Below are 26,852 nucleotides of genomic sequence, written 5' to 3' on the forward strand. Positions count from 1 at the left end.
TTGGACTTTGGTTTCGATATCATAACCATATACCCATGATTCGTCACCAGTTATGACCCTTTTGAGTAAATCTGGGTCGTCGTTGACGTCATTCAACAGTTCTTGAGCGATGCTCATGCGACGGTTCTTTTGGTCAAAATTCAGCAATTTCGGAACAAACTTCGCTGACACACGTCTCATGCCCAAAACGTTAGAAAAAATTTCATGGCACGAGCCAAGCGATATACCAACATCCTCAGCAACTTCTTTGATAGTGATTCGAGGATTTTCCAGAGCGATTTTCTTCACTGCTTGAACGTTTTCATCAGTTGTTGACGTGCTTGGGCGTCCAGAGCGAGGCTCGTCATTGGCATCTTCCCGGCCATCTTGGAAGAGTTTGTACCAATTGTAAACATTTTTTTTACTCAGAACAGTTTCACTGTATGCCACCGTCAACATTTCAAGTGTTTCGGAGCACTTTATTTTATTTTTTACACAAAATTTGATGCTAATCCTTTGATCCATATTTTTCAATAGCAAGAAATCGCCGAGCACGCAAAACACTTATAACTTTTACGCCTCTCACAACCAAACAAAAAATGCTATACACTTGAAACTTGGTACAGATGTTCGAGAAGAGTGTATCAACATAACAAAACAAAAAAATCGATAATTGAAAGTACGTTACCCGTGAAATTTGAAAAGTCACCTTACTTTTTGAACACACCTCGTATATTAATTATATAATCGCAATAAACATACATATATTACACAACTAATAAATTATGTGATCCAGCAGAGGAAATAGTATTCCTGTTTGCCGGTCTGGACATACTTGAACTTAAAAACTAATAAAATAAAATAATAGTAATGAAAACAAAAAATATATTTGTGTAGTCCTTTTGAAATTTGATAATCAAGAAACTATAAAGTCAAGCAAACTATTATAATTCAATTAATGTACTTCGCAATATTATATACTTATCACCAAAATCAAATGAACATTGTTCTGGTTGTAGTTCTATTGCTGTAAGTTGTTTTTCTATCATTTACATAGCAGATTTTCTCTTTGTGATTAAGTCTGGCTGGGCATGTAAGTCCTACTGCACATGTGACCGTATAATGGAGAAACATGCTTTGATGTTGTTGGGAAGAGTAGCACTTACAGTTTGTTGTAAAGACTATATCATCAACTATTATATCTTTATGCTTAGGTTGGAATTTTAGTCCGTAAACGGAATTGGTATAAATTTGAGTACCTTGTACTCCTCTGCTGAAGTAAAAAATAGCTTTATCGTTGCCTATATAATTTTATGTTTACTTGGGAATAGATGGGTAAAAATGCTTAGGCGGTTGTTTAGAAATATTTAAGCTCATGATGGCTGTTCGAAACATGAGTAAGAATTCGTTTCATTGATAAGAACTTAATTATTATTGTTATCCGTGAATAAACAATTAATAATTTATTTAAACAAATAAAAGTATATGGATCGAAAGCGTTGATTCTGTACATAGTGACAAAATCGTCATAAATTATTAATTTTAATCAACCGATTTTATGTTTACATTATAAAATTTTGCAAAAAACGAAAATTAATTATTACTCAAATATTATCAACTAATTTAAGTAGTTCTTTTTTGAAATAATATTTACTAGCGATAATTTATTTTTATATGACAAAATTCTTATTATTTTGTTGTAAATTTTGCGCTATTGTATTAACTAATTTCATTAGTTAATAACTTTTAACTACATTTTTGCGATAAGTGCAAATTATGCTTAAATTATCTGTATTACCTTCTGTGTTTTTTACACAATTTCAATTTTCTTGATCGCTGTCTATTTTATTATAAACAAGAGAAAATGATTTTGTATATTTGCAGAAACAGCATGAAAAGGGCTATCGTACGTAAATAGGGCTCTAAATTTTGTGTATAAATAGGTTCAATTTACACAAATGCGATATTCGCTTCTAGTCTTGCAAAATAAGTGATCGAGATCGAATAAACTCGGTTTATACCTAAATAATTTTTCTCTAGTGATTGGCTAAGCAAGCCTTCACTTTCCTATTGTGATTTAAGCTCGACTCATATAACATTTCCCGCTATGAGAAACTTGGGCTGAATCACATCCTCTCAAAGAAAATACTTAGGTTCTACTTATGGAATATTTCGCGCCATAAGAAACTAGAGTAAAGTTCATCTTTAATTATATTTCAAATCATATATATATATATATGTTTGATTGTATAATTTTCAAATGCAATATTTTTAAATTCAAAGGAATTCTTTCGCTCGTTAACCCGACAACCACGAGAGTACGAACTAAATAAAATAATAGGTGATAAGTAACATCACAAGTTGGGTCGCAACCTACTCTCCTAGAGGAAATATCCCAACAAAGTCACATTAGAATATCCAAATAAATTCATTTTCATCGACGTTAATCTTCAACCCCGTTTGGATTATGCACTTTAGTGCGTTTTCAAACCACACCAAGTGATTCTCAAACGTCTCGGTATTGACGATTACATAATCGAGATACTCAAATACATACGGTTCTAAGTCTAGTCTAAGCAGTGCGACCGTCAAACGTATAAAAGTTGTGGGAACATTTATTAAACCAAAGATTGTCCGGTTATACTCTCAGATATATCTCGTAGTGCTCCAAACGCTATGTACTCTTTGCTATCTTCCGGCAAAGAAACCTCTAAATAGATGCTTGTGAGTCTGATTTTCGGGATACACTAAATTTTTTTTCGGTTTTTTAGCGCATTAAAAAAATAAAGGAAATTAACTTTTTTTTTACGCTTAGTTTTAAAATGTCTAGGGATGTAGTAAATCATAAAAAAACTAAAACTAAGTGTAAAAAAATAGTTAAATTCCTTTATTTTTTTAATGCGCTAAAAAACCGAAAAAAATTTTTTTCTCTATTTCTTTATTTTGACTTTATTTTCGTATTCTTGGACACAAAATGAAACTTTTTTCTCTTTGGCATTTTTTTTCAAAACGTACGCAAGTCGAAGTAATTGAGGATTGGAAAAAGAAGGTTGCTTTTTACAAAAAACGCCGTAAGTCGGTTAAAAAACATCGGATAGAACCCCGCGGGAGCTCATTTTAAAGGAAAAGACATTACCCTCCGAACCCCTCAGGTCGATTTGCCATCCACCGCCTGGTTCTAAATTGGCATTGATTTAAGTTGAGGTTAAAAAAATTGAAATTTTTTTAATCAGTTTTTTTACTGTAAAAAATACATATTTTCATTTTTAAGTCTCTGCACGTCTTAAATGGAAGCTTTTGCAATTACCTTTAAAATGCCCTGCGGTTTTTTGTGATACGATGATTTCCGACCGAGATACAAAACTTTCAAGTTTGCCTAATTTTGAGGTATACATGGCAAAAGTGATTGACGGGCAGTGTACATGCGTAACCTGTCGAGTATTAGATATTTTTTCAATATTAGCTAAGCATTAATACGACTGGTTTTGTTCACCGGCCATAGGTAAATGCAAAGTTGATAGCTTCCGTTGTGCTTGTAAACGACTGCCAGTGTACTATACCACACTCTTTAAGATGGCCGTATTCATCTATCCAGATACACTTGCCGCACTAAATTCTCTGTTGAAATGTCGAAAGCCCCCTCTTCCCCCGATCCACGATAAGTTGGAGCTCACCGACCTATGACACACCATTCATCTTCTGCGACATCTATTCGAAAGTTGAATACAAGGATAATGTCCTGCTCGAGAAGCATATCATATTGCAAACACTGGTCATATTGCGGACACTTGTACCTCAATCAAGCGAACTACTGTGTGAATCTAGATCACCAACCGCAACTTCCCTACCATGCTGACTGGTGTTTCTGAGAAACTATTCACAGCTGCTCGAGTTTTCGTGTCAACTGAGCCTATAAGTTTGCCTAATTCGGTAGCCTACCACATATACCTGTGGTCCGGTATCTAATAATAGATTATAGAGTTTGTCACTGATAAAACCAACGAAGCTTCCAGCCAATTCGTCGCGTTCTTCGCCAATAGAGCAGCTTCTATATTCAGCTCTGCAATCCTACGTATTCTACTCACATTCTCAGTGGGCTTATGTGATGCTGGAGGACGATCTGTGGTTTTTCTTCGCTCGCAAGCTCCGCGTCATACGGCTTCAGCCCTTGACTCTTGTACCCATGCTATTCTTGGCACTTACAGTTATCGACAATTTACTAACGACTTTCAAGTCACCAGCTCAGCTCTCTTCAGTACTCTCTATTCGTCTCCGTTTCCTGAGCCTTCAGTTGTAGGCCTTATCCATCGTGCTTGAATTTTGGCACACTTCCATTGGGGTATACAGCAAGCAACCAAGAACATAATAGCCCACTTCGTTGCAGCGAAAACGCCTGGACATTTTTGTCCCTGGTAGGTTGAGAACACTCCAATGGCCTTCCCATCACAGACGAAATATCTGCCGTAAAATAGAAACCTATGCTGTCCACGTTCAGAACCTGCACCTCTCTGTCTCTGCTGTTTCTACGTAGTTCGCACCGGTGCCTACAGAGCGGTTGCTACCCGAGTATTTCCACTGCCATTTGTGGAGTTGCCTTGGTTCCAAGTGCCAGAGTAACGAGCTGGTGCTCGCTGCGTCATCGCGCTTACCGTGCACGGCTCCAACCCTGGCTTACTGCTTAAAGACAACCCCAACGCTGGTGCTCCCTAGATGTTTATACCCTTTTTCTTTTTCTTCGATAAAACTGGGATAGATCATTTGGCTGACGCTCGAGACAAAATAGTCGATGATAGAAATGACGAGATTGAAGTGGTGGAGTACATGTGGGTCTTCGTCGAACTCCTCATCTCCAGAGCTTTTTTTACAGTAGACTCTTCGAATTCCTTGATTATTGGAGAGTGAACTCACTGATGAGTCTGAAGCGAGTACACGTTAGTCGTAATTACTATTTCTTGTCAAGCTTTGAATTAATTTTGTATGTAACTTTTACTAAAATGTAATACACAGTATTAATACGACAATATGATTTCTATACCGATAGGTTTAAACGGCATGTAATTTTTAGTAAGCTAATTATAGTTTTATGTCCACCTTTTTTTAGCCTACTTTTTTATCACTAGTTATTTCATGGATCAATTATATAATTAGTTTCATCGAAATTTTTATTTTTCTTAAACGTCTCTTTTCTTTTAATTTTTTTAAATAAATTTTTAAATAAATACGTTAGATATTTACTTCAAAAACCTAAATAATAAGTTATATTTTTAAAATATAACTATATAATTAAACCAATGCGGACTTATGGAATCCAGTTTACGGTACAAAATAATACAATTAGATATTATTGAAAGATATCAAAATAAAGCCTTAAGATCCATCCTGAACGTACTGTGGTTCATTACGAATCAGATAATTTGAAAAGATATCAGAATGACAACTGTAAAAAAGAAAAAAAAAACTACAATATTACATACAGAATATTTGGATATCCAAATTTCTCTCTTATCAGAGAAATCGTGACAATTGTCAGACACATATTTCCCACAGGCGCTCGGCAATATATCTCGGCCTGTCGAAATTCTAAAAGTATAGCCATAATTTAAACTTAAAACACCTTAAAACTTCTCGTTTTTCCTTTTCGAGTTTCGTCATGTTCGAAAAACCTTTCGGTGTCTTATTATTAATGCGACATAAAAATGAAGGACTCCATGCAAGTCCCTTGTAGCTAGTGTGGAAATTATGCGGTCTGCGTACCAGTTCGCTGATTAGGTCGAATCCAGGATCCAAAATGTGAGAAATCAGGTCTCTTCGCTTTTCTGCCAAAGAAAGAATCGATGACCATTTATCCTCTCGCTCGAGCATTTGGCATACGTCGTAGTTCGAAGCCCTGGTTTCACATTTTTGTATATTACGAATTATGTGTATTAGCATTTTAACTGCCCATAGCTGTAATTTTGGCGATCTGGACCGAGTTCCTGTAGCTTTGATGAGTGACCTCATTATCTATCGTAACATCTGATCAAAGATACTTCGATTGCTAAGTGACTAGAACATTTCATCTTCCAGATTTCCGCATAATTAACCCATTAACGCCCAAAACCAGAGACTTTTATAACTGATTTTCGAGCCATACTTCCCAATCGGAAAATGAGATATACATCGACTAAACCTACTTTACTTTATGTTTTCGGGTCCGCTCTTTCGATTTCTGACGTCAAAATTCCTTTTTTTTGCATTCCAAATCCAATATGGTGCTTTATTAGAAAAAGTTAGGCTATTTTCAAAATTTCTTTTTTTAACTTTTTTTTTTCAATTACATAAAAAACTTCGATCTATTTCAAACTATGGACAAAGGTGGACAAAGTAGCTATAGTTTATGGAACAAATTTTTTTGGTCAATTCCAAATTGTTTATCATGACGAAAACGGCGGCTAATTGCCAAAATTTTACAAAATCAGTGGATTTTCGCATTATTTCATGTATGAACTTAAAATGGATGACTTTTTTATACTCAAACTGTCTCAGTTCTATTGCCTGACCTTTATAAGTAATTTCCAATAAAATATACGTTATGCCTAATGGCGGATTCAATATGGCGACCGGAATACTGGAAAATTAACCTGTTTTTTCCTCATTTCCACTCATAAAAGTTCTAAATCCTAAGTTTACATAGGTTTCTCTATGATTCGCTATATCGTAAAAGAGAATACTTTAACGGATTTTAGAAATTCAAAATGGCGGATCCAATATGGCGGACGACATAATAAAAATTTTAATATAAATGTATAAAAAAAAATCATATTCTAGGTTTTATTTCGATTGAAAAATGTCTCTAGCGTTTTTTTGATTAGAAGCAAACATTCTCAGGAAAAAATTCTTGAAATTTCGGAATCACGAACTTTTTAAATTTTCTATTTTTTTGTATTTTTTATTGTAATTTTTTTTTATTTTTTATTTTTGTTTTTTTTTTTTGTATTTTTATTTATATTATTATTTACATTTTTAATTTTTCATTTGCATAATTCTTTTTATCCTTACTTGTAATTTCTGAATTCTATAATCCGTACCTTATTTTTCATGGTTATCATCAAAGCATGTTTTACAGAAATATAGAGAACATGTGTTGCAAAATTTTGCGGTTCTGATCGGGCATTTTGCAGTGGAACAGTTTTTTTTTAGTTGTTTATACGAAACTTAGTGCTTCTTTGATCTATGTTTCTTACCATTTTCAAGATATTGTCTGGCAATACTCATTGTAAAATCTTTAGATCCTACCTTGTTATCTTCTGATTTACAAGTGTTATACAGTACCAGTGCATTGACTATTGCAGATTGAATAAGCCTTATCAAAACTATCCTTGTCCATTTTTTTGAACGTATGCATGGTAAAACATTGTTGCAATGATTATCGTGTAAATCAACACCATCCATTAATTTATTGTAAGTATGAAAGGCACATGGAAAATGTACATCAACTCTTGCTTTCTTCTCTGCGCTATATCTTTGTGATGGTAATTTTGGGCTAACACCTGCAATCGATGATGCTATTGACACTTGTTTCGAGTCCTTAATACTTATATAGTTTATTCCACTGTTTTGATCATGTTTTGCAATACATGTACCTCTTAAAGCTTTTTTATCAATCACATTTCTGGCTTCTTTGGGTACGCGATTGTCTCTTATCGTTCCCGTGCATCTTAGTCTTAGCTTTTGCAAATGTAAAAGAAGATCAAAATTGTCAAAATAAAGATGGAATCGAGGAATTTCTGTACTAGATAATTTCTTGAAAAATGGTACCACTAAATTCATCACAACTCGAGAACCAAGAGACTATTTATTCAGAAGATTTGCATTTGAATCTTTACCGCAGTATAAATCAAAATCTAATAAAAATCCGTCAGATGTGCAGCATCCCCAAAACTTCAAACCACGCCATATAGGTTTTCCTCGAGTGAACTGTAACAAGGATGTTCTGGCGTATGATTTAGCCATCATTTCATCTATGGATAAGGCTGATTGAAATTAACCAAATCTTTGAATATTTTTTCTAAACTTATTCATCAAAACTCTTACTCTCCATGTCTTATCGTTGGGATTTTTATCTGCAGGCTTAGAGCATTTCAAATGAGATTTGATTTGTTCAAATGTATTGCGTATGATGGCTTGTTGAACTATATCGCAAGACAATAGAGGATCAGATGACCAATAATCTCTTTAAGATTTCCTTTCATTGAATGACGATAGAATAATTACACCTAAAAAAGTATTCAAATCTATTTTTGAAAGATCATAGCCATTTTCACGAGTCGCTTCGATGATGTAATTTTTCGTGTCATCTGTGAAGAACATTTCAAATAACTCAACATAGCTAGATCTACAAATTTTTGCTTTTTCTGTATTACTCAGCAATAATTCATTTTGTATATCATTGTTGTAAATTTTTTCCCCATCTACCCACTAATATACGTGTTCATTCTCCAATTTTGTTTGATCATCTCTATAGCATATAGAAATTTTTCTATATGTGTATTGAGAAAGAAGATCTTCAATATTTCCATTAAGATTGCTGCTATAAAAATCCTCATTATCAGATTCCTCATCTGAGTCTCCGGAATCGTCTGGGTTTGGAAGGTCAATGAGTTCAGCAAAATCATCATCAGAATCATCAGATTCGTATAGTTCATGTTGGTCAGCAAACGATTTTTTTCGTTTAGGCATTTTGTAACTTTTTATATAGGCATGAGATAGCGGAAAAAGAATTTACTCTAAGTTGTACACCAAAATATAATAACTAAGATGTTAGCAGAGTATCAATTCAGACAATCAGGCCAATGGTGGTATTATTGCTTGCTAACAGTGTAATCAAAACTATAAAAATTATAAGCACGTCATATGATTTTACATAGGCAGGTCTACCAAAGTATCGAAAACTACTGATGACCGTATCTGATGATTCCGAAATTTCAAGAATTTTTTCCTGAGAATGTTTGCATCTAATCAAAAAAACGCTAGAGATATTTTTCAATCGAAATAAAACCTAGAATATAATGCAATTTTTTTTATACATTTATATTAAAATTTTTATTATGTCGTCCGCCATATTGGATTCGCCATTTTGAATTTCTAAAATCCGTTAAAGTATTCTCTTTTACGATATAGCGAATCATAGAGAAATCTATGTAAACTTAGGATTTAGAACTTGTATGAGTGGAAATGTGGAAAAAACAGGTTGATTTTCCAGTTTTCCGGTCGCCATATTGAATCCGCCATTAGGCATAACATATAATTTGTTGGAAATTACTTATAAAGGTCAGGCAATAAAACTGAGACAGTTTGAGTATAAAAAAGTCATCCATTTTAAGTTCATACATGAAATAATGCGAAAATCCACTGATTTTGTAAAATTTTGTCAATTAGCAGTCATTTTCGTCATGATAAACAATTTGGAATTGACCAAAAAAATTTTTTCCATAAACTATAGCTATTTTATCCACCTTTATCCATAGTTTGAAATAGATCGAAGTTTTTTATGTAATTGAAAAAAAAAAGTTAAAAAAAGAAATTTTGAAAATAGCCTAACTTTTTCTAATAAAGTACCATATTGGATTTGGAATGCAAAAAAAAGGAATTTTGACGTCAGAAATCGAAAGAGCGGACCCGAAAACATAAAGTAAAGTAGGTTTGGTCGATGTACGAGGTGTGTTCAAAAAATAACGAGAATTTTCGTTTTATGAAAAAAATATTTATTTATTCATCTACATTAATGTTGTCGCCTTCAAAGTAGTCCCCTTCGGATACAATACACTTATGCCAACGCTTTTTCCAATCCTCGAAACACTTTTGAAACTCGATCTTTGTAATAGCTTTTAGCTCTTTCAGCGATTCGCTTTTAATGTCATCTATGCTTGTAAAACGACGGCCTTTTAATGTTCTCTTTATTTTTGGAAATAGAAAAAAGTCACATGGAGCCATATCTGGCGAATATGGAGGCTGAGGCATCGTTACAGTTTCGTTTTTGGCCAAAAATTCACGAACAAGCAATGAAGTGTGAGCAGGCGCATTATCGTGGTGCAAAAGCCATGAATTGTTTTGCCACAAATCCGGGCGTTTTTTTCGGATTGCTTCACGCAAACGACGTTGAACTTGTAGGTAGTACTGCTTATTGATTGTTTGACCTTGTGGCAAGAATTCATAATGCACTATGCCATTAAAATCGAAGAACACAGTGAGCATAACCTTCACATTCGACCGCACTTGTCGAGCCTTTTTCGGTCTTGGCGATCCAGAATGCTTCCACTGGGACGATTGAGCCTTAGTTTCGACATCATATCCGTAAACCCATGTTTCGTCACCTGTTATAACACGTTTTAGTAGTTCTGCATCGTTATTGACTTCATTTAGCGACTCCTGAGCAACTTCTATTCGCCGCTGTTTTTGTTCGAAATTCAACAATTTTGGAACGAATTTTGCTGCCACACGTTTCATACCCAAAACATTCGAAAAAATTTGATGGCATGAGCCAACTGATATGCCAACATCATCAGCGACTTCTCTGATTGTGATTCGGCGATCGTTCATAACCATTTCTTTCACTTTTTTCACGTTTTCATCGGTTGTTGATGTGCTTGGGCGTCCGGGTAGTTCGTCATCTTCAACGTTTTCGTGGCCATCTTGGAAACGCTTATACCACTCATAAATCCTTGCTTTACTCATAGCAGACTCACTATATGCCTTTGTTAACATTTGACAAACTTTACTACACTTTATTTCATTTTTTACGCAAAATTTAATACAAATTCTTTGATCCATTTTTTTTCACAAACGAAAATCGCCGAGCTCGAAAAACACGTCTAACGTTAGCGGCTGACACTTAAAAAGTAAGCAATGAATATTGCTGAAAATTTTATCGTACTTCAGGGGCATGTGTACCAACATAATAAAAAAAAATTTTATACAAGCGGACTCTCCAAACCCGCGAAATTAAAAAATTCTCGTTACTTTTTGAACATACCTCGTATATCTCATTTTCCGATGGGAAGTATGGCTCGAAAATCAGTCTAAAAGTCTCTGGTTTTGGGCGTTAATGGGTTAATACGTAAATAGAGTCGCGGGCAGATTGTCGCTGAAATATTTAAATAAACCGATTGTCTCTTTACAGTATAATCAGTTTTATGTGTAACAAAACTCATTCCTTTGTTACCAATTCTTTTGCGGGGTAAGTGAGGCACTTTCGCTCATGACAATTGAGAGAGAAGAACGAGGGGAGGTCGATAAATAAATTATACACAGACAAGAATCAAATCTCACTTACAACCTATTATTATTAATAATTATTCACACTGAACTTACGCGCGCATAACATAATCTAAATTACCGACCAACAAACTACAAATCGAACAATAAACTACTTAAGATAATCACAAATGAACATTTCGCATTTTATCCTAATACCAAATCGCATACTTAACCTATTACAAACTTACTTAAAAACTACGCGAACTAATACCGGGTAAATTGCCCGGCACGTGGGCGCCTGGACAATTCACCGGTCGCAACTTACGTCACTACAAATTAATCTTAGCGCGAACCTTCAGATAGCCGGCACGTGAGTGCCAGGCTATCTTTTTCCACGCACACCGGTCGTCGCATCAACAGAGAGAGAGAGAGTGTGTAGAGAGAAAGAAGAAAAGGAAGACTTGACCTTTTTTTCTTGTTCCTCGCAACGTCGAGAATCCTGGGCGATGTGCTGCCGCAGGAAGTACCGGGCGTCGTCGCTGGTCAGACCGTCGCTAACCGCTGTCGCTGACCAGGTCTCCGTCGGTGACGTTGACTCTCCTAGCAGGTGGGCTGGCTGCAGTTGCTGGCAAAGCCGTTGCCGGTAGGGTTGATCTTCCTTCCTTCCGGCTATCCCAAACTGCTCTCTCTGCTGGGCTTAGACTCCCTCACTCTAGTAAGGCTCGGCTGCGACTCTCTCACGCACTAATTCTTGCGCGCATCTTGCAGTCGCTCAGCGGCGCTCGCTCCTCTCCCTACCTTGACCTATTAGTTAGGCGGCACGCGACGCGTCGCTTATCGGTCACGCGTTGCGCGCCTGCCAATCCCTGCATAGGCCTAATACTCTCTCTCTCTCTCTCTCTCTTTCTCACTCTCTCTCCGCGCTCTTCAACTTTTCTTGCGCTCAACTGCGCTGGCTCATTCTTGGCGCTGAAACAAAAGACCAAGTGTTAGGCGCATACTTAAATGCTCCCAACGTTGGCCACCACGCCTAGCCGAGTTGGGGAGGGAGAAACGCGGACGAGAGACCGGCACGCGGCCTGCTCTCGTCACATATGAAATATTTTACCTGTTTAGAATATTTGTCTATTTTTATCGGTTTCTTTATTTGTAGAATGATTGTTGAAATATATTTGTTTTTGGTTATAATATCAATGTTGGACTTTATTTGATCCTACTAGGAGAAAAGAACAATATTCAATTTTTAAATATACCGTATTTTCAGGACTAGCTTTTTAATATCTGATGTATACAACATTCCAAATAAAAATATGCCGTAAAATAGATGCTAATAATGAAAATTTATTTAATTTTACAAGGCAACGAATTTGGACATCCAGAATGGTTGGATTTTCCTCGCCAAGGCAATAATGAAAATTATAATTATGCAAGAAGACAGTGGAATTTGATAGATGATGAATTATTAAAGTATAAATTTATGGGAAGATGGGATGCTGCCGTCAATTCACTCGAAGAGAAATATGGATGGTTGTCTTCTGATCCAGTAAGATATAATAATAATAATTATAACAATCTTTTTATACGCAAGAAATAAAACCTATTTTTTACGTGTCATAATTAACGCTTTATTTATGATTAGTTAGAGAGTCTTTGAACTGAACTTTCAAACTTTTTTAACAAGCTCTGTTTAATTAAAAACTGATTATGTAGGAGAATTAAATAAAAAATTTTGTGGTTCCTATGTTAAATTTTAATAATATTTAGGTTGTAACGGGGTCAATGCTCCGTCTTTTTATTTATGCCCGCGTTCACATCGAAGAGCGCGCGGAATTGTCTAAACGTTTAAACTCGTCAACCGGAGAGCAGGAGGGAAAGGGCGTCAGTCAACCAACCTTCTACTAGCGAGAAATAATAATCCCGAAATTACAGTCAATATCATATGCGAGATCATTTATTTTCTCTTATCTCTACAATATATTCGGCCCGCGTGTTTATGTTTACAAAACGCGCGTGCGACAATAACATGCAGTGTCGGATCGCTCGCCGCTCTTTGTTCGCCGAGTTAATACATGCACGCTTCTTATTGAGTACGAGGGATTAGTTATTAGCAATTATACAGCAATCGCGATATTAAACTGGCTAAATTACCTTATTAACGGTCGCACAGGCAACAAGCGAGGTAGAAAACACCCGCGCAGCGCACGCTAGTCTCTGGGAAATGTTTATTTGCGGGCGAGGTGTCTCGCGCTTTTTGGTTTCGCCCTCGATGGCAAAATTTTCCACTCGCACACTTTCTCACACACTCGCTCTCGCCACACCAAGGCACAGTTCCTCTCTCTCAACTCGTCAGCTCGTCTTGGCACTCGTCAAAACTCTAAAAAACTGTCTTTTGGTTGCTCACTGCAGCTAGGCACTCGGATTCTAATCATCGACTGGTTCATTTATATTCGCGCGCGTTCCGGTACGTCTCATGCCGAATTCCTCCGTTACATTTTTCCCCAACCAGTAGGTGCTGCCCTCGCAGGCAGCCGCGTGGTTGGGCTGCTAGCGCTAATGGGACGTTTACCATCACAAGGTCAAAAAATGTTTGGAATTGCAATTTTTACGCAATTTCAAAAAATAATGAAAAAACACATCTTTTCTAATTTTTTATATTATATTTTTCACTCCACGGGCTTGAGAAAACTTTATAAGCTAAACCACTTCAAGAGTCAGTTTGTTTATTTATCTTTAATTTTTTTTTCTTCGAATTTTGAGATCACCATTTTTTACTGAGATAGCGAACTTTTTTTTGATCCAAATTAATTTATAATCTGTCTATTATATTTTGACAATAACGAAATGCAATTGTTATAATGATAAATTAACATAATTTGTAGCAAAAATTTCGAGTGAATATTTTGTATTTGTTTTAAATTATTTGTATATTATATTGGTTTTGATTTATTTATATTTTCATCTACTTATGTTTTTTAAGTTTAGTAGTAGTGATTATGGATCGTTATCTTGACGAGTTTGCTAATAAGGTTATTTGCATGATTTTGCAGTTTTATGTTATATTTTTTATAATATATTTTATAACGGATGAGTACTGCTGATATCTGTAGGTCATTTTGAATGATGTGATTTGGTATGAACTATAGAACCCGTATAATATTTCGTAAAACTTTTGTTTGATATCTTTTTAAGATTATTATAATTAAGTTTGAAGCAGCACCTCATAGTTGAATGCCGTTGCTACGTTTGGAATTTACAAATATTAATTTTCCTTTTAAATCTCAAGTATATTCGTAATATACTGAGAAAATCTGTCTAAAGCGAGCGAAGCTAGGCAGGACTATCGAAAGGAAAAACCTGTCTTAGTGGGTTAATCTTCGCTACCTTTAGCCTGTGGTTTCTTCTACGATTTGTCGAACTGCAGTCCGGCGTTAAAGAAAATAGTGGAATATACAGTGCCGCTCACGCACTTTTACCCCCCCACGGGCAAAATCAGTCTAACTTCAAAGTTTTATATCTCTGGTAGAAATTAACGTACAGAGACGCGCGTGGGTGCGTTTGAAAGGTCTTTCGGAGAGCTTTCAAATGATATGACTCACGGTTGCCATCGATTGTTTTTTTAAATTTTGCAACAATTATGCAAAATTGAAAATTCTGAAATTTTTTTATTATTTTTGACAATTAGCCAATTTTGGAAAAAAAATCGTACGAAAATTTGAAGTACACCATTTTTTAGCTATTACCAAGCCCTATCTGAATCACTCATCAAAAATTTATTTTCGTCAAATATGACGCGCGCACGGGCATTTTTTCCTGGAAGTGACAGTTTTTTTCAACATTTTTTATCTCCGTCAAATTGTAACAATCGAAAAAAATTTATAGGAGAAAAAATGTTTGTTGTTTCACGTAGAATACTGCAATAATTTTTTTTTGGTTTTTCGAAAATTTTTTTTTTTCGGTTTAAATTATTTTTCAAGGTCGAAAAAAAAAAGATTTTTTTTTATGTAATTTACGATACTTGTTATGTAGTATTATTGAATGGGTGGAAAAAAATTTTTTTTTGTGGTTTCTCATCTTTTTAGCGTACCAACTGTGAGAAAAAAAAATTGAAAAAAACCGAAAAAAAAAATTTTTCGAAAAACCAAAAAAAAAATTATTGCAGTATTCTACGTAAAAAAACAAACATTTTTTCTCCTATAAATTTTTTTCGATTGTTACAATTTGACGGAGATAAAAAATGTTGAAAAAAACTGTCACTTCCAGGAAAAAATGCCCGTGCGCGCGTCATATTTGACGAAAATAAATTTTTGATGAGTGATTCAGATAGGGCTTGGTAATAGCTAAAAAATGGTGTACTTCAAATTTTCGTACGATTTTTTTTCCAAAATTGGCTAATTGTCAAAAATAATAAAAAAATTTCAGAATTTTCAATTTTGCATAATTGTTGCAAAATTTAAAAAAACAATCGATGGCAACCGTGAGTCATATCATTTGAAAGCTCTCCGAAAGACCTTTTAAACGCACCCACGCGCGTCTCTGTACGTTAATTTCTACCAGAGATATAAAACTTTGAAGTTAGACTGATTTTGCCCGGGGGGGGGGGGGTAAAAGTACGTGAGCGGCACTGTACCTAAAGCACCGCTCACAACTAGTCACACTTCACAAGTCGAGAAGGATTAGTGGAATGTTTCGGTTCGAGTTGAAACTTCACTAATTTTTAATGATATCGATTCCTTTATTAGTATTACACTGTAAATATTTCTAGCGATTTAGACGTTTCACGTAGCTAGTTACTGTTTCGCTCGTGGTCGCGGAGTGCCTTTCAATCCTCACCGCAATCGAAAAAATGCCAGTAATGACCCGCCCACTGGCGTGATAACTAATGTCACCGGCCAATAGGCTAATTGCTCATTCAGCTTCGCGAGTCATTCCTTATCCTATTCAACAATTCTCGTGAGAACGTGAGAAAACTGTGAGGACTGTGTCGAAAGTTGGATAGAGTTGGCGCGTAGATCACCTATCGTTTGGAATTAGTAAATAAACATTCTCGCTACAAATCGTTCACGGCTGAAAATAAAATCAGCATGTATGGAAGGAACAGTGAACGAGGCGTAAATGACTGAGATCGGTTACACTTCACTTTCCTTTATTCGTTAGCTAGAATACAAAGTTGGTCAGAATAGCGGATGGTCAGCGCAGCTCGATGCGATTTAACATGTTACAGCAACGTATCCGCACGTTCCGGCGAATCAAACACGCGACGAATTATATGCGGGATCCCCAATTTGTGACGGTGATTAGTACTTCACCTAGCTATCTAAATTCTACACTATTTACACTCAAGCTAATCAGAAAAATGGCGATTGGTCACCGCGACTCGGTCGAAGCACTCTATTTCCGACGTAGACGGATCCACGTGTCACGACAGAATTATGAATACGACGAATCATGCACAGCCCCCCTAACTATCACTACTGAGCGGCACTTTGCCTACTTACAGATTTCAACTGCAGACTCACTCGGTTAATTCCCAATGTCCTCGATGGTCTCAGCTAGTAGCAGATTGGCTTGTAGCGGAGCTCACGATAAGCGTAAAAATGGATGAGAAATGGTTCTTCGTGGTCAAAGATTATTTACTTCTCCTTTTTCCGAGAAGAAATCATTTTCTTGGCTGATATGCTGATTCGGATATCAGTAGCGCCCTTCGAATATTCCATCATTGGTCAATAGGCAAATTAGAAAAGTAACAGTGCCCTCATTTTATCTCCTACTTCGTCGCTATTTATCCTCTCTCACCCCCCCCCCCCCCCCCACTAAGTCAGTCAGCATTGATTGATGAGAAAGATCACTTCCGGTCGTAAAAACCCGCCTGACGTGCCGCTTTCTCCTTTGACTTGAAGCTGGCACTCTCCCATAGGTTAGGGAGCTTCTTCATATGCTACGCCCAATCCACTACAGCTTGACCCTCCGAACACTCGAGGGCTTGCTGATCCTGGCAGCTGGCTTCAACCTCCGAGTCCTTATACAGGTAGGCGCATATCCTTGACAAATTTACCAAGGTTATTCCCTCCATATTAATGAGTCTCAGTGGGTGGTTGCTGTGCTCTTCTGCACTGAGGTTCACCAACTCGTCTCAGATTTTATTGAGCCACTTTTGATGGATACGCCTCATGTAGTAAGCAGGTGCGTCCCGCTACCTGCTTACTAATCGTGGTCTCTTCAAAATCTGCGATGCTATACTCACCAAGCAACCATCGCCTTAGTCTAGCCGCCTGCTAGATGACGCTGCCGTCCTTGTACAGCTCTAAATCCGCCAGGTAGCGTTCGCGCTGTGCGGGGGGCCAGCTCTAACGCCCACGTATCGACCTGGGCTGACAATAAAGCCATCTTGCCTCCGCACGAGTGTAAGATGCGGTCGAGGTTTAAAATGTCGGCCTACTCGACCACTACCGCTTCTTATCACTTAAGGAATAACCAGGGTATTACACTAATTAGTTTTGCTACCCTTACTGCCTTGTTTGTCAAGGCGTAAACTCGCGAGATTATTGAGCGCGTGCAGTTCCCGCAAACTATCAAATAAAAAAATAACAATATATTCTATCTATAGATTGAAGCCCGCTGTTTGCTTACTTCGCCGGGTTAGTATTCTTTGTAATGCACGCTTGGTTCGCGCTCTTTGCACTTATTGTCGTCCAGGTGCTTCCGGCCCACCTTTATCCACTAAACTATGGCTCAAAACTAACGAACACCTGTTAATTATCAACGATTTGGGATCACTTTGACCTATTGGTTAGTATCCCTTTCTTGCTCTAAAGTACAATAAGTATAACAATCAATCAAAATATCGAAGCAACTCCCTTTTCCCCAACACTTGCAGAGTGTGCAAGTTTCGCTCACATGTATTTTTATTGCATTTTCCAGTCAAGTTTCCCGTGTTTTCCTCCAGCCGACAACACGTGGGTGGAAGTGTGTGTGTGTGTGCGCTCTATTTTTGTCGTCGTGTGCTCCATTTGTCTTGTTGCGTCGTTTTCCCCAGCTGTGGCTGGGCGAAAGTAAAAATACTGTAGTGTGTCGGTTAGAGCGTGAGTCAGGCATAATTATTCGGCTGGTTACGGGGCGGCAAGGAACGGGGTTGGCTCCTCTGAGGTGTTGCAAATAGCACAACACTCTCAGGCAAAGCTTTGTAATGCACCGCATTCCAACTATTGACAATATTCTTATAAATTGAATTTTTGTTATTTACCAAATATTGTAACTTAATTTCTTTGAACTGTTTCAAGGTTCTTTCTCATTAGTTGTTATTCTTATTTCAAATCCATCATCTTTCAACAATTTAAGAAACATCAAAAGTACTTTCTTTGATTTTTACTTTCGATATACTGGATAATTTCTTGAATAGATACATGAAAGCTTCACTTTATAATACTTTCATTGCTTTCATAAGCTATTTAAATAAGCCCTGCTTAATATATAGAGAAGGAAGAATGACACGATCATATTTTTCCACTAAAAATGAGAGTCTTTTTAACAATGTTCTTAGATTTTGCAGTCGATTCCTGACGGGGAGACTAATTCTTTTTTGGACATTTTGCAACAAAGTTAATTCAACAACAAATTCCAATGAAAAAAGGGCGCTACTTGTAAGATCGATATTTCAGATAGAATATATCGTATGGGGTTTTTTTTTTTAAATTAAAGGTTAAAGTCCCTACTTTTGAGATGGTGGAACTCAATTTTCGAATTCACCCAATCTCTACTTACGAGACCATAAAAGTCACGGTCATTTTTTAAAGCTTAAAAATCGTAAGTTTTCGCAGTGCGTGATTTCTTTTTGACAATTCTGATCATTGCATCTTAAAATACAGCTCTTTTTTTTTAATTGCGAAAAAAATTAACCTATTATGATTTTCTTTCTAACGATTCTGCCGCGTTTTAAAAATTGCTTGGATTTGAATGCTATTTCTTGGGTGATTCTCATTAAATCAAAATGGAAACTCATATTCTACGGAAACGAATATTACCGTCGACTTAAACGTTATCTGATAAGCACCATGAGGAGGTAGTCGATCGGGTTTAACTCAAGTTAAATGTAAAAATCAAATTTTTTTAATTTGTAAACGTTATTTTTTCATAACTTTTATCTTACATCTAATGTCTCTTAAAATAGGAAATGTAAAAATTTATCTAATTTCTAACGTAAACACCCGCTTAGTAGCGATTTCCCTGTCGTCCCTGGCCTGTAGCTGTCTGCACGGGCTATCGTTAAGCCAGGCATCGATGGAATTGCGTTAGCGCATAACTAATACTCGGTTTATATGATTTGAGGTGCGGATTAGCGGTTTAAGAGGCTGTGAACGGAAAAACTGTGTGATTAAGGATAAGGAGGCGTGCAAGAAGGGGAGAGGGAAGAGAGAATAAAAGAGAGTGAAAGAAGAGGAAACAGGACAATTTTTGTGGAGAGATTCGACTCGGTGCGTTATCGGTAATAGCAACAGAAGGAGCGACTTAGCTTTATAGCGTCGCAGATTGCTACAAAGCTATGTGATTTCATTTCATGTCGTTAGTGCTTTTGAGTTTAAGGCTTAGCATACAGGTTTCATAGATTGGATTATTATGTCCTGAAACGTAATATTTAACATATATTAATTAGTTTACGATGTAGCAATCGATCGAACTCAGCAAAATCAGAAGTTTAATAAACAGAAAACTGATACCTTAATTTCCTGTATATACTCGACATATTAATGTAGGTCGAAACGTTCATATAAAAACTGCCATGATCCGATTTTTGTAGTACTCTCTCTCTCTCTCTCTCTTTTTCTCACTCTCTCCGCGCTCCTCAACTTTTTCCTGCGCTCAACTGCGCTGGCCCGTCCTTGGCGCTGAAACAAAAAGACCAAGTGTTAGGCGCATACTTTAATGCGCCTAACGTTGGTCAACACGCCTTGCCGAGTGGAGGAGGGAGAAACGCAGACGAGAGACCGGCACACGGCCTGCTCTCGTCACACAACAACCTCCATACAGTGCCGACATAGTCCCTTGTGACTTTTGGCTGTTTCCAAAATTAAAAAGCCACTCAAAGGACACCGATTCGATGACAAAACAACGGTTGAAAACAATACAACGAGTATACTTAAGGCTATCCCTAAAAGTGAGTTCCAGGACTGTTTTGAAAAGTGGAAACATCGATGGAACCGTGTTATTCAATTAAGTGTGAATTACTTTGAAGGATGACACCCACCAGATGATAAAGAATAACGCTAGCACGAAAATATAAAGGTAGGCCCGATTCTTTCCGGACAGACCTCGTAAGACAAATTTCAAAAGAGCTAAGTACTTCTCGAAACTTAGCTAAAAAAGCTAAAGAATTACAATCAGCAAGTGGTGTTCTGGCCAATGTCACAGCAAGAGCTGGTAAAACTATACCAAATGTTACAATTACATTAACTAATGATTTTTATAATGACGATAATGTTGGTAGAATTATGCCAGGAATCAAAGACACGAGTTCACTTGAAGTTGATGGTGAGCGTATTAAAGTGCAAAAAGGCTTATTATTAATGTAGCTCTAAGAATTGCATACATTATTCAAAAAGACTCACCCGGACCATCCAGCTAGTGTTAGTACTTTAGCAAAACTCCGACCGTAATATTGTATTTTGGTTGGAGCAAGAGAAACTCACTCAGTACTATATGTGTATGTATGATTCAACAGACTGTAAATTGATACTTGATGCAATAAAAAATAACAGCTCAACAAAAGACACTGAAAATCTAATTCGTGATTATCGTGATTGTTGGAAATCAATGGTATGCGAAATATCTCCGCCCGATTACTACCTAGATCAATGTCATAAATGTCCAGATATTTAATTTTTTCCATGACATCACTCGAATTTTAAATAGTACATTATCAATCAGGTACAATATAGTTTATGGACAGCAACTGATAAGTTGACTTTGAAAACAGTTACGAGTGAAGTTTTTGACTTTATAAATGAATTTTGTGACAAGCCATAAATTCTTCAACCGCATTAATTCATAGAGAAATAGCAGTCTCAATTTATTTCGTCAACAAAACAGAATTTAAATAAAGGAGTATGTTCGATTTTTCTGGGTATTATTCATATGTAGTTCAAGATTCTTCGCAAACATTTCACTTCAACAATTAACAATCTGTAGTACCTCCAATTATCTATTATTATAAAGAAAACTATAAATTAAAACATATAAAATCCTTCTTCTTCTCAGATAGTTTAAACCACAATACTTCTGTCATCATTACAATTCAAACGTAATTCATTCCGGTAATAAAAAGAATATTGAAAATGTTAAAAAATTGTTATACGTCGCATATGATGCAAAGAAACATTTCATAAACCAATTTCAGATCGTTAATCTCATCAACCAGTAAGAAGATCATAGAATCTAAGCGAAATGGCATTCTTGCGTATCAGCACACGATAAAAGTAGATATGATGGTTTAGGAGCTATACTTAAAAAAAGGCTTACCGAGCAAGTCTTTTAGTTAAACTATCTGAAGCAATGTTGACTTCAGAAGCCCTTTTTCATTGGATAAGTAAACCTTACGAAAACATACAATTTTTTTTATAGTAAGGTAGACTACGTATGATAAGTTAACACAACAGTTGAATAAAAGATTTTCAACGGCATTAGCAGTACCTGAAATTTTAAAAAACCACTCGTTTACTATTCAAAAATCAAAAACGGTAGTTATTTAATGGTTTTCTAATGCTACTACAGATGTATAATTTTATGCAGAAAATGCATAGTATTTTATCCTCCAGAAACAAATAAAAAAAATGATTTTTCAAGAACTATTGCTAAAATACTACAAAATACAAAAAATCTAATAATATTCAAAAATCTTCTAAAACAAGAATAATTCTGTAATAGAGTTGGCCTGAAATATCCTCTATCGCCTATTATTTAAGGGGAGGGCAAGGGAGGCGGTGTGTCGCTCCTAGCAAAGCATAAAAGAAGTAGGTATACATTCAATGATTTCACACACTCAACTTCGTTAATTGACCTTTTATTACACTTGCACTTCCCTGAGTGCCGATGAGAATACAAAACCACTTATCACTAATAATACGCAAAACTTACACTAAATGAGATGACCGGCACGTTAGCGCCATATCATCTCATTAACCGGCTCAAACGACTAAGTGACGAAGATACGTTGCGCCGGCTCGTGAAAGCCTGGCGCCGCACACAAAACCGCAAGACAATGCCGAGGAAAATAGAGACAGAGAAACGAGAGTAGAGAAAACTAAACCTGACCTAAAAGTAATGGCTGCTTGGCAGGTGGGCTGCAGGTGAGGCGGCTAACGCAAGACGTGGCCCAGTTTTCTTTGTCGTCACGGCTTCACACTCTTTGTCGTCACGGCTCTCACACTCTCTGTCTGGTTCGAGGCAAAGAAAAGATGGCAATCCTCCCAGTGCGGCCGATCTCCTTCGCGTGCGACGATCTAGTAGTGCGTGCGAGTCGGCTTCTCACGCCTTCCCCACCACTGTCCTCCTAATCGGCGGCACGCGGCACTGCCTAGCGCGACAAGTGCCGCGCGCTGAGCCTCACCGAACTACATATATTTTCTCTCTCTCTCTCTCCTACTCTTGATATTTCCTTTCCATTTCTCTTGCTCGCTGCCTTCTCTCTCTGTAGCTACAATACTGAAAAAAATAAAGGCAGGCATCAGACACGTAAAATAACGTGCGTCCGATGCCAGCCGCGCGCCTTTGCCTAGGAAGGACAGGGAAACAAGCACACGGTGCAGGCCATGACCAGCCTACACCGTCACAATTCTTTCAAATCCAAAATAATCTTAATGAAAATACCGCTAACGATGAATTGGCACGTACCTTCTCTAAAATCATTTATCTTTCCAAGATACATAATATAACGTTTGAAATATAGAATCTTTATGTTTTACTCCACTATAAATAAGGCTATTCTCAATTTATCAATAAAATATACATTCGTATGAAGATTTTATTAAAACATGAGATTTGGACTCCAAAACCTCAATACATGATTATAAAGCGTTTTTTAAGATATTGAAAATTTCAATATTACAAAGTTTTCTATAGAAGAATGAAATACGATCATAAACATGATATTCATGTCAAAATAATAGCGACAGATAGAAGTAGTGATAAATTTAAACAATTTCAGTTTGTCTGTGAACAGTTGTCCTTGAAATGACCATGAAAATAAACTAATCACCCATTGATTTCGAAAATAATTTAAACTTGGTAAATATCCCAAAAGCTGATCTATGAGACAAAAAAATCAAGAAAATAAAATTTTACAACCCGGAAATTCATCGTACAATACAAATAAGACCGACATTAATATGACAACTCTACCTCAGGGACTACAATTAAAATGTCACAAACCTAGTTCCATATTTTTAAGAACATGAGTGTTAACGAATATATCGAGAAACTTAAACACGCAAAAAATATTATATTCCCAGTACACGAAGCAAATTTGACTCCAATTCTAAAAATTAAACTAAATGGCAAAATTTGCAAGACATTAATTAATGTAAAAATAGATACGATAGAGGATTATATAAGAACAATAAAAAATTTTTATCCCTCGTTAGATAACATACAGATTACAAGGTAAATTTATGGAAATCATCCAGAAGCCAAATGAATCCGTTTTCAGTTACACAAATAGATTACAGGATCTAGTATTACAAATCAAGGAAATGAAAAATGTAGAAAGATATGACCAACGAAAGATACAAAGCATTTGAAGAAACTAGAGCTACAGACACAATAAAATATTTCAAAAAGTCACAACAATTTCAAGTCACAGCCCTGCAAGAAACAATAGAAATAGAAAGTAATTTGAAAAAACAACAGCTATTGAGATTAATACAACCTTAGCTTCAACAATTACTTCAAACATATACAATTGTCAAACATGGCAAGATTGAAACCATAATGCCTTATTTTACTATAATAGAGCATGCGTATATTGCAAAAACGAAGATCATTCATCTTGCAACTGTAAATTTACAGAAAATAAAATCGAATTTATCTACAAATTTTGCCATAACAAAGGACATTCAATAGATGCTAGCAAGTCTTGCAATGGCATTGATTATACGATACAAAACTACTCTCAGGCGTTTTGCAAACCCTCAAATTAAATTGGACATGCAATTAAATACTGTCCAATCTCAGACGGTCGAAGATCTTATGGATAATCGGCAACAAAGGAGACGAATTAAATAACTGCAAACTAGTGATGATATAGTTATTATTTTATATATATATATATATATATATATATATATATATAAAATAACAAAAGATATCTATTCATTTTGTAAAAAATCTGGACATACAGCAATAATATAAAAACATTAGAAAATAATGAAGAATAATTTTATGACGATTGCTTAAATAGTAAATACAATTCAAATAACTGCCCAAAAAACCGATTTTAAAAAAAATGAATAACCTGTTAGTAAGTACTATGCAAAAAAATTATAATTCATATTATAAAAAATTGAGTTTACAAAGTAATATAATAATAGAACAAGACATAAAAAAAATTCACGAAGATACTGTTACGTCTCACGTAACGGTCACGAATTGACAAGAGTAACTCAAACGCGACTGTCTCTTTTCGGTCAACGCGTAAGCGCTTTACCACAGGTGCAAGACTAAAACGAGAGGAGGCTGGCAACGTATCTAAAGCACCGAGTGGGAAAGTAACAATGTAAATAATTTTACCTGTAGTTTGACTGGTCCTGAAACTCGTACGCCCGAAACCAGAGATGTAACGTAGATACAAGAATTAGGAATAACTCTCTAATAAATTATTATAAAAATAGAGTTTAAGTATTTATTGATCAAATTACAGAAGGTCCGTAGTCTTACAGAATCGAATACAGAGTGTCTGTTACAATCGCTTTACGTCCTCTTTTATCGTACAAAATACAAAAAAAACTAATCTATATAGGGTTAAACCCAGAAGGGGAAGTGCGTCACTAAGAATAAAGTCAGTTATCAAATGACTATTACTTTAATTATAGGAACATACTCCCGTATTCCTCTGATTCCTCTTCACCTCCTCTTCTTTGGAGGGATTCCGGTTTGGGGTGACGTCCCTTCTCCTGGAGACGGATCTTGGAGGAGCCGGTGTGCTTCCTGGAATCCCAGAGTCGTTGTGTCCTGAAAGTCCACATTACGTCTGGAGCGCGGTTGAATCGAGTCACGCTGGGACGATTGGACTGCATCAGCCATTTCATGCATTCCGTCCTCCATCTCTCGTATTCTTTGGCGCATGTCCTGCGCCTCGCACTCCGCATACACCTGTATGCCCTGAAGAGTCTGAAGGGGCTCTAGGAGTCGATTTACCAGCTTGCTGTTACGGTCGACTCCCTCCTTCAAGTACTCAATTTCCTGGAAGGCTTCGCTCAAGAATAATTCTTCTTGAGGCACCTTCCAGGTGCAGGACTCCTGTGACCTTAGATCTAGGTTGCTTCTTCTCCTCTCCTCGTCCACCTGTTCCTGGGTGTGGAGTACCTTTTGGACGATTTCATCCTCTTGACGACTGGCTTCGACCTCCGAGTCCTCATCCGGGCAGGTGAATGTACTTCACATACTTGTCAAGGATATTCCCTCCCTATTGATGAGTCTCAGGGGATGGTTGCTGTGCTTCTCTGCACTGAGGTATTTCTAACTCGTCACAGATTGTATCGAGCCACGCTTATCGGGTACGCCTCTTGTGCCCCGCCACCTCTTTACTGCGCGTGGTCTCTTCGAAATCCGTGACGGTGTACTCACCCAGCAACCATATCCCAAGCCTAACCGCCTGCTGGATGATACTTCCATCATAGCGTAGCTCTAGATCCGCCAAGTAGCGTTTGCACTGTGCGGAGATCAGCTCCAATGTCGACGTGTCGATCTGGGCTGACAACAGAGCCATCTTGCCTCCTCACGCGTATAGGATGCGATTAATGTTTAAAATTATCGGCCTATTCGACCACTATCGCTTCCTATCATCCAAGGTATGAGCAGGTTATACACTAATTAGTGTAATTACCCTTAATGCCTTCTTATCAAGGCGCAAACTCGCGAGATTATGAGCGCGTGCAGTCTCCGCAAACTATATAATAATAAGATAAAAATATCCTACCTAAGGTCGGAGCAAATGTTGCTGCTAAGGTGTTTCCTCGCTACACTCGCACGTATTAAAAAATCCCAGGAAAACTTTGTAAAACGGTGAAACACTGTGTAAAATAACTGGCGGTACTATACACGTAACAGCTGAGGCTTAGCAGACTATTTTCAAACTCTCGCGCGCCCTATCTCTTTCTTAGACGTTCAAACTAGCATCGCGAGTGTATCGAATCGCAAACGGATCGATTATCGAATCGACTACCGTTGCATAATTAAAAAATTGTTTTTTCTAAAAAATTTTTTTTTATTATTTCTAAAAAGTATAAAATTAAACAAAAAAAAAAAAAAAAAAAAAGTAAGCATATCACACTCTCCAGTCTAGAGACAGGAAAATTTTGTTATTAGAGTCTACCTTATAACATGAATGTGGTAACGAAAGAATTGCTCACAGCTTGTAGTTCTTGACGATTTAT

General features: G+C 36.6%; 1 protein-coding gene across 3 annotated transcripts in view; it reads left to right on the forward strand.

The window, feature by feature from the left end:
* The window catches only part of LOC131662819 (1,4-alpha-glucan-branching enzyme), a 588,019-nt gene that overhangs the window by 539,990 nt on the left and 21,177 nt on the right, over window positions 1-26,852 (forward strand). For all 3 annotated transcript variants that reach the window (XM_058932788.1, XM_058932779.1, XM_058932770.1), the window contains exon 8: window positions 12,573-12,757. In XM_058932788.1, coding sequence (XP_058788771.1) covers window positions 12,573-12,757 — 185 coding nt within the window. The remainder of the gene's footprint in view (window positions 1-12,572; window positions 12,758-26,852) is intronic.

Source organism: Phymastichus coffea, unplaced genomic scaffold (genome assembly GCF_024137745.1).
Source record: "Phymastichus coffea isolate CEN01 unplaced genomic scaffold, Cenicafe_Pcof_1.1 PCOF00001, whole genome shotgun sequence".
In the NCBI taxonomy this organism is placed as follows: Eukaryota; Metazoa; Arthropoda; class Insecta; order Hymenoptera; family Eulophidae; genus Phymastichus; species Phymastichus coffea.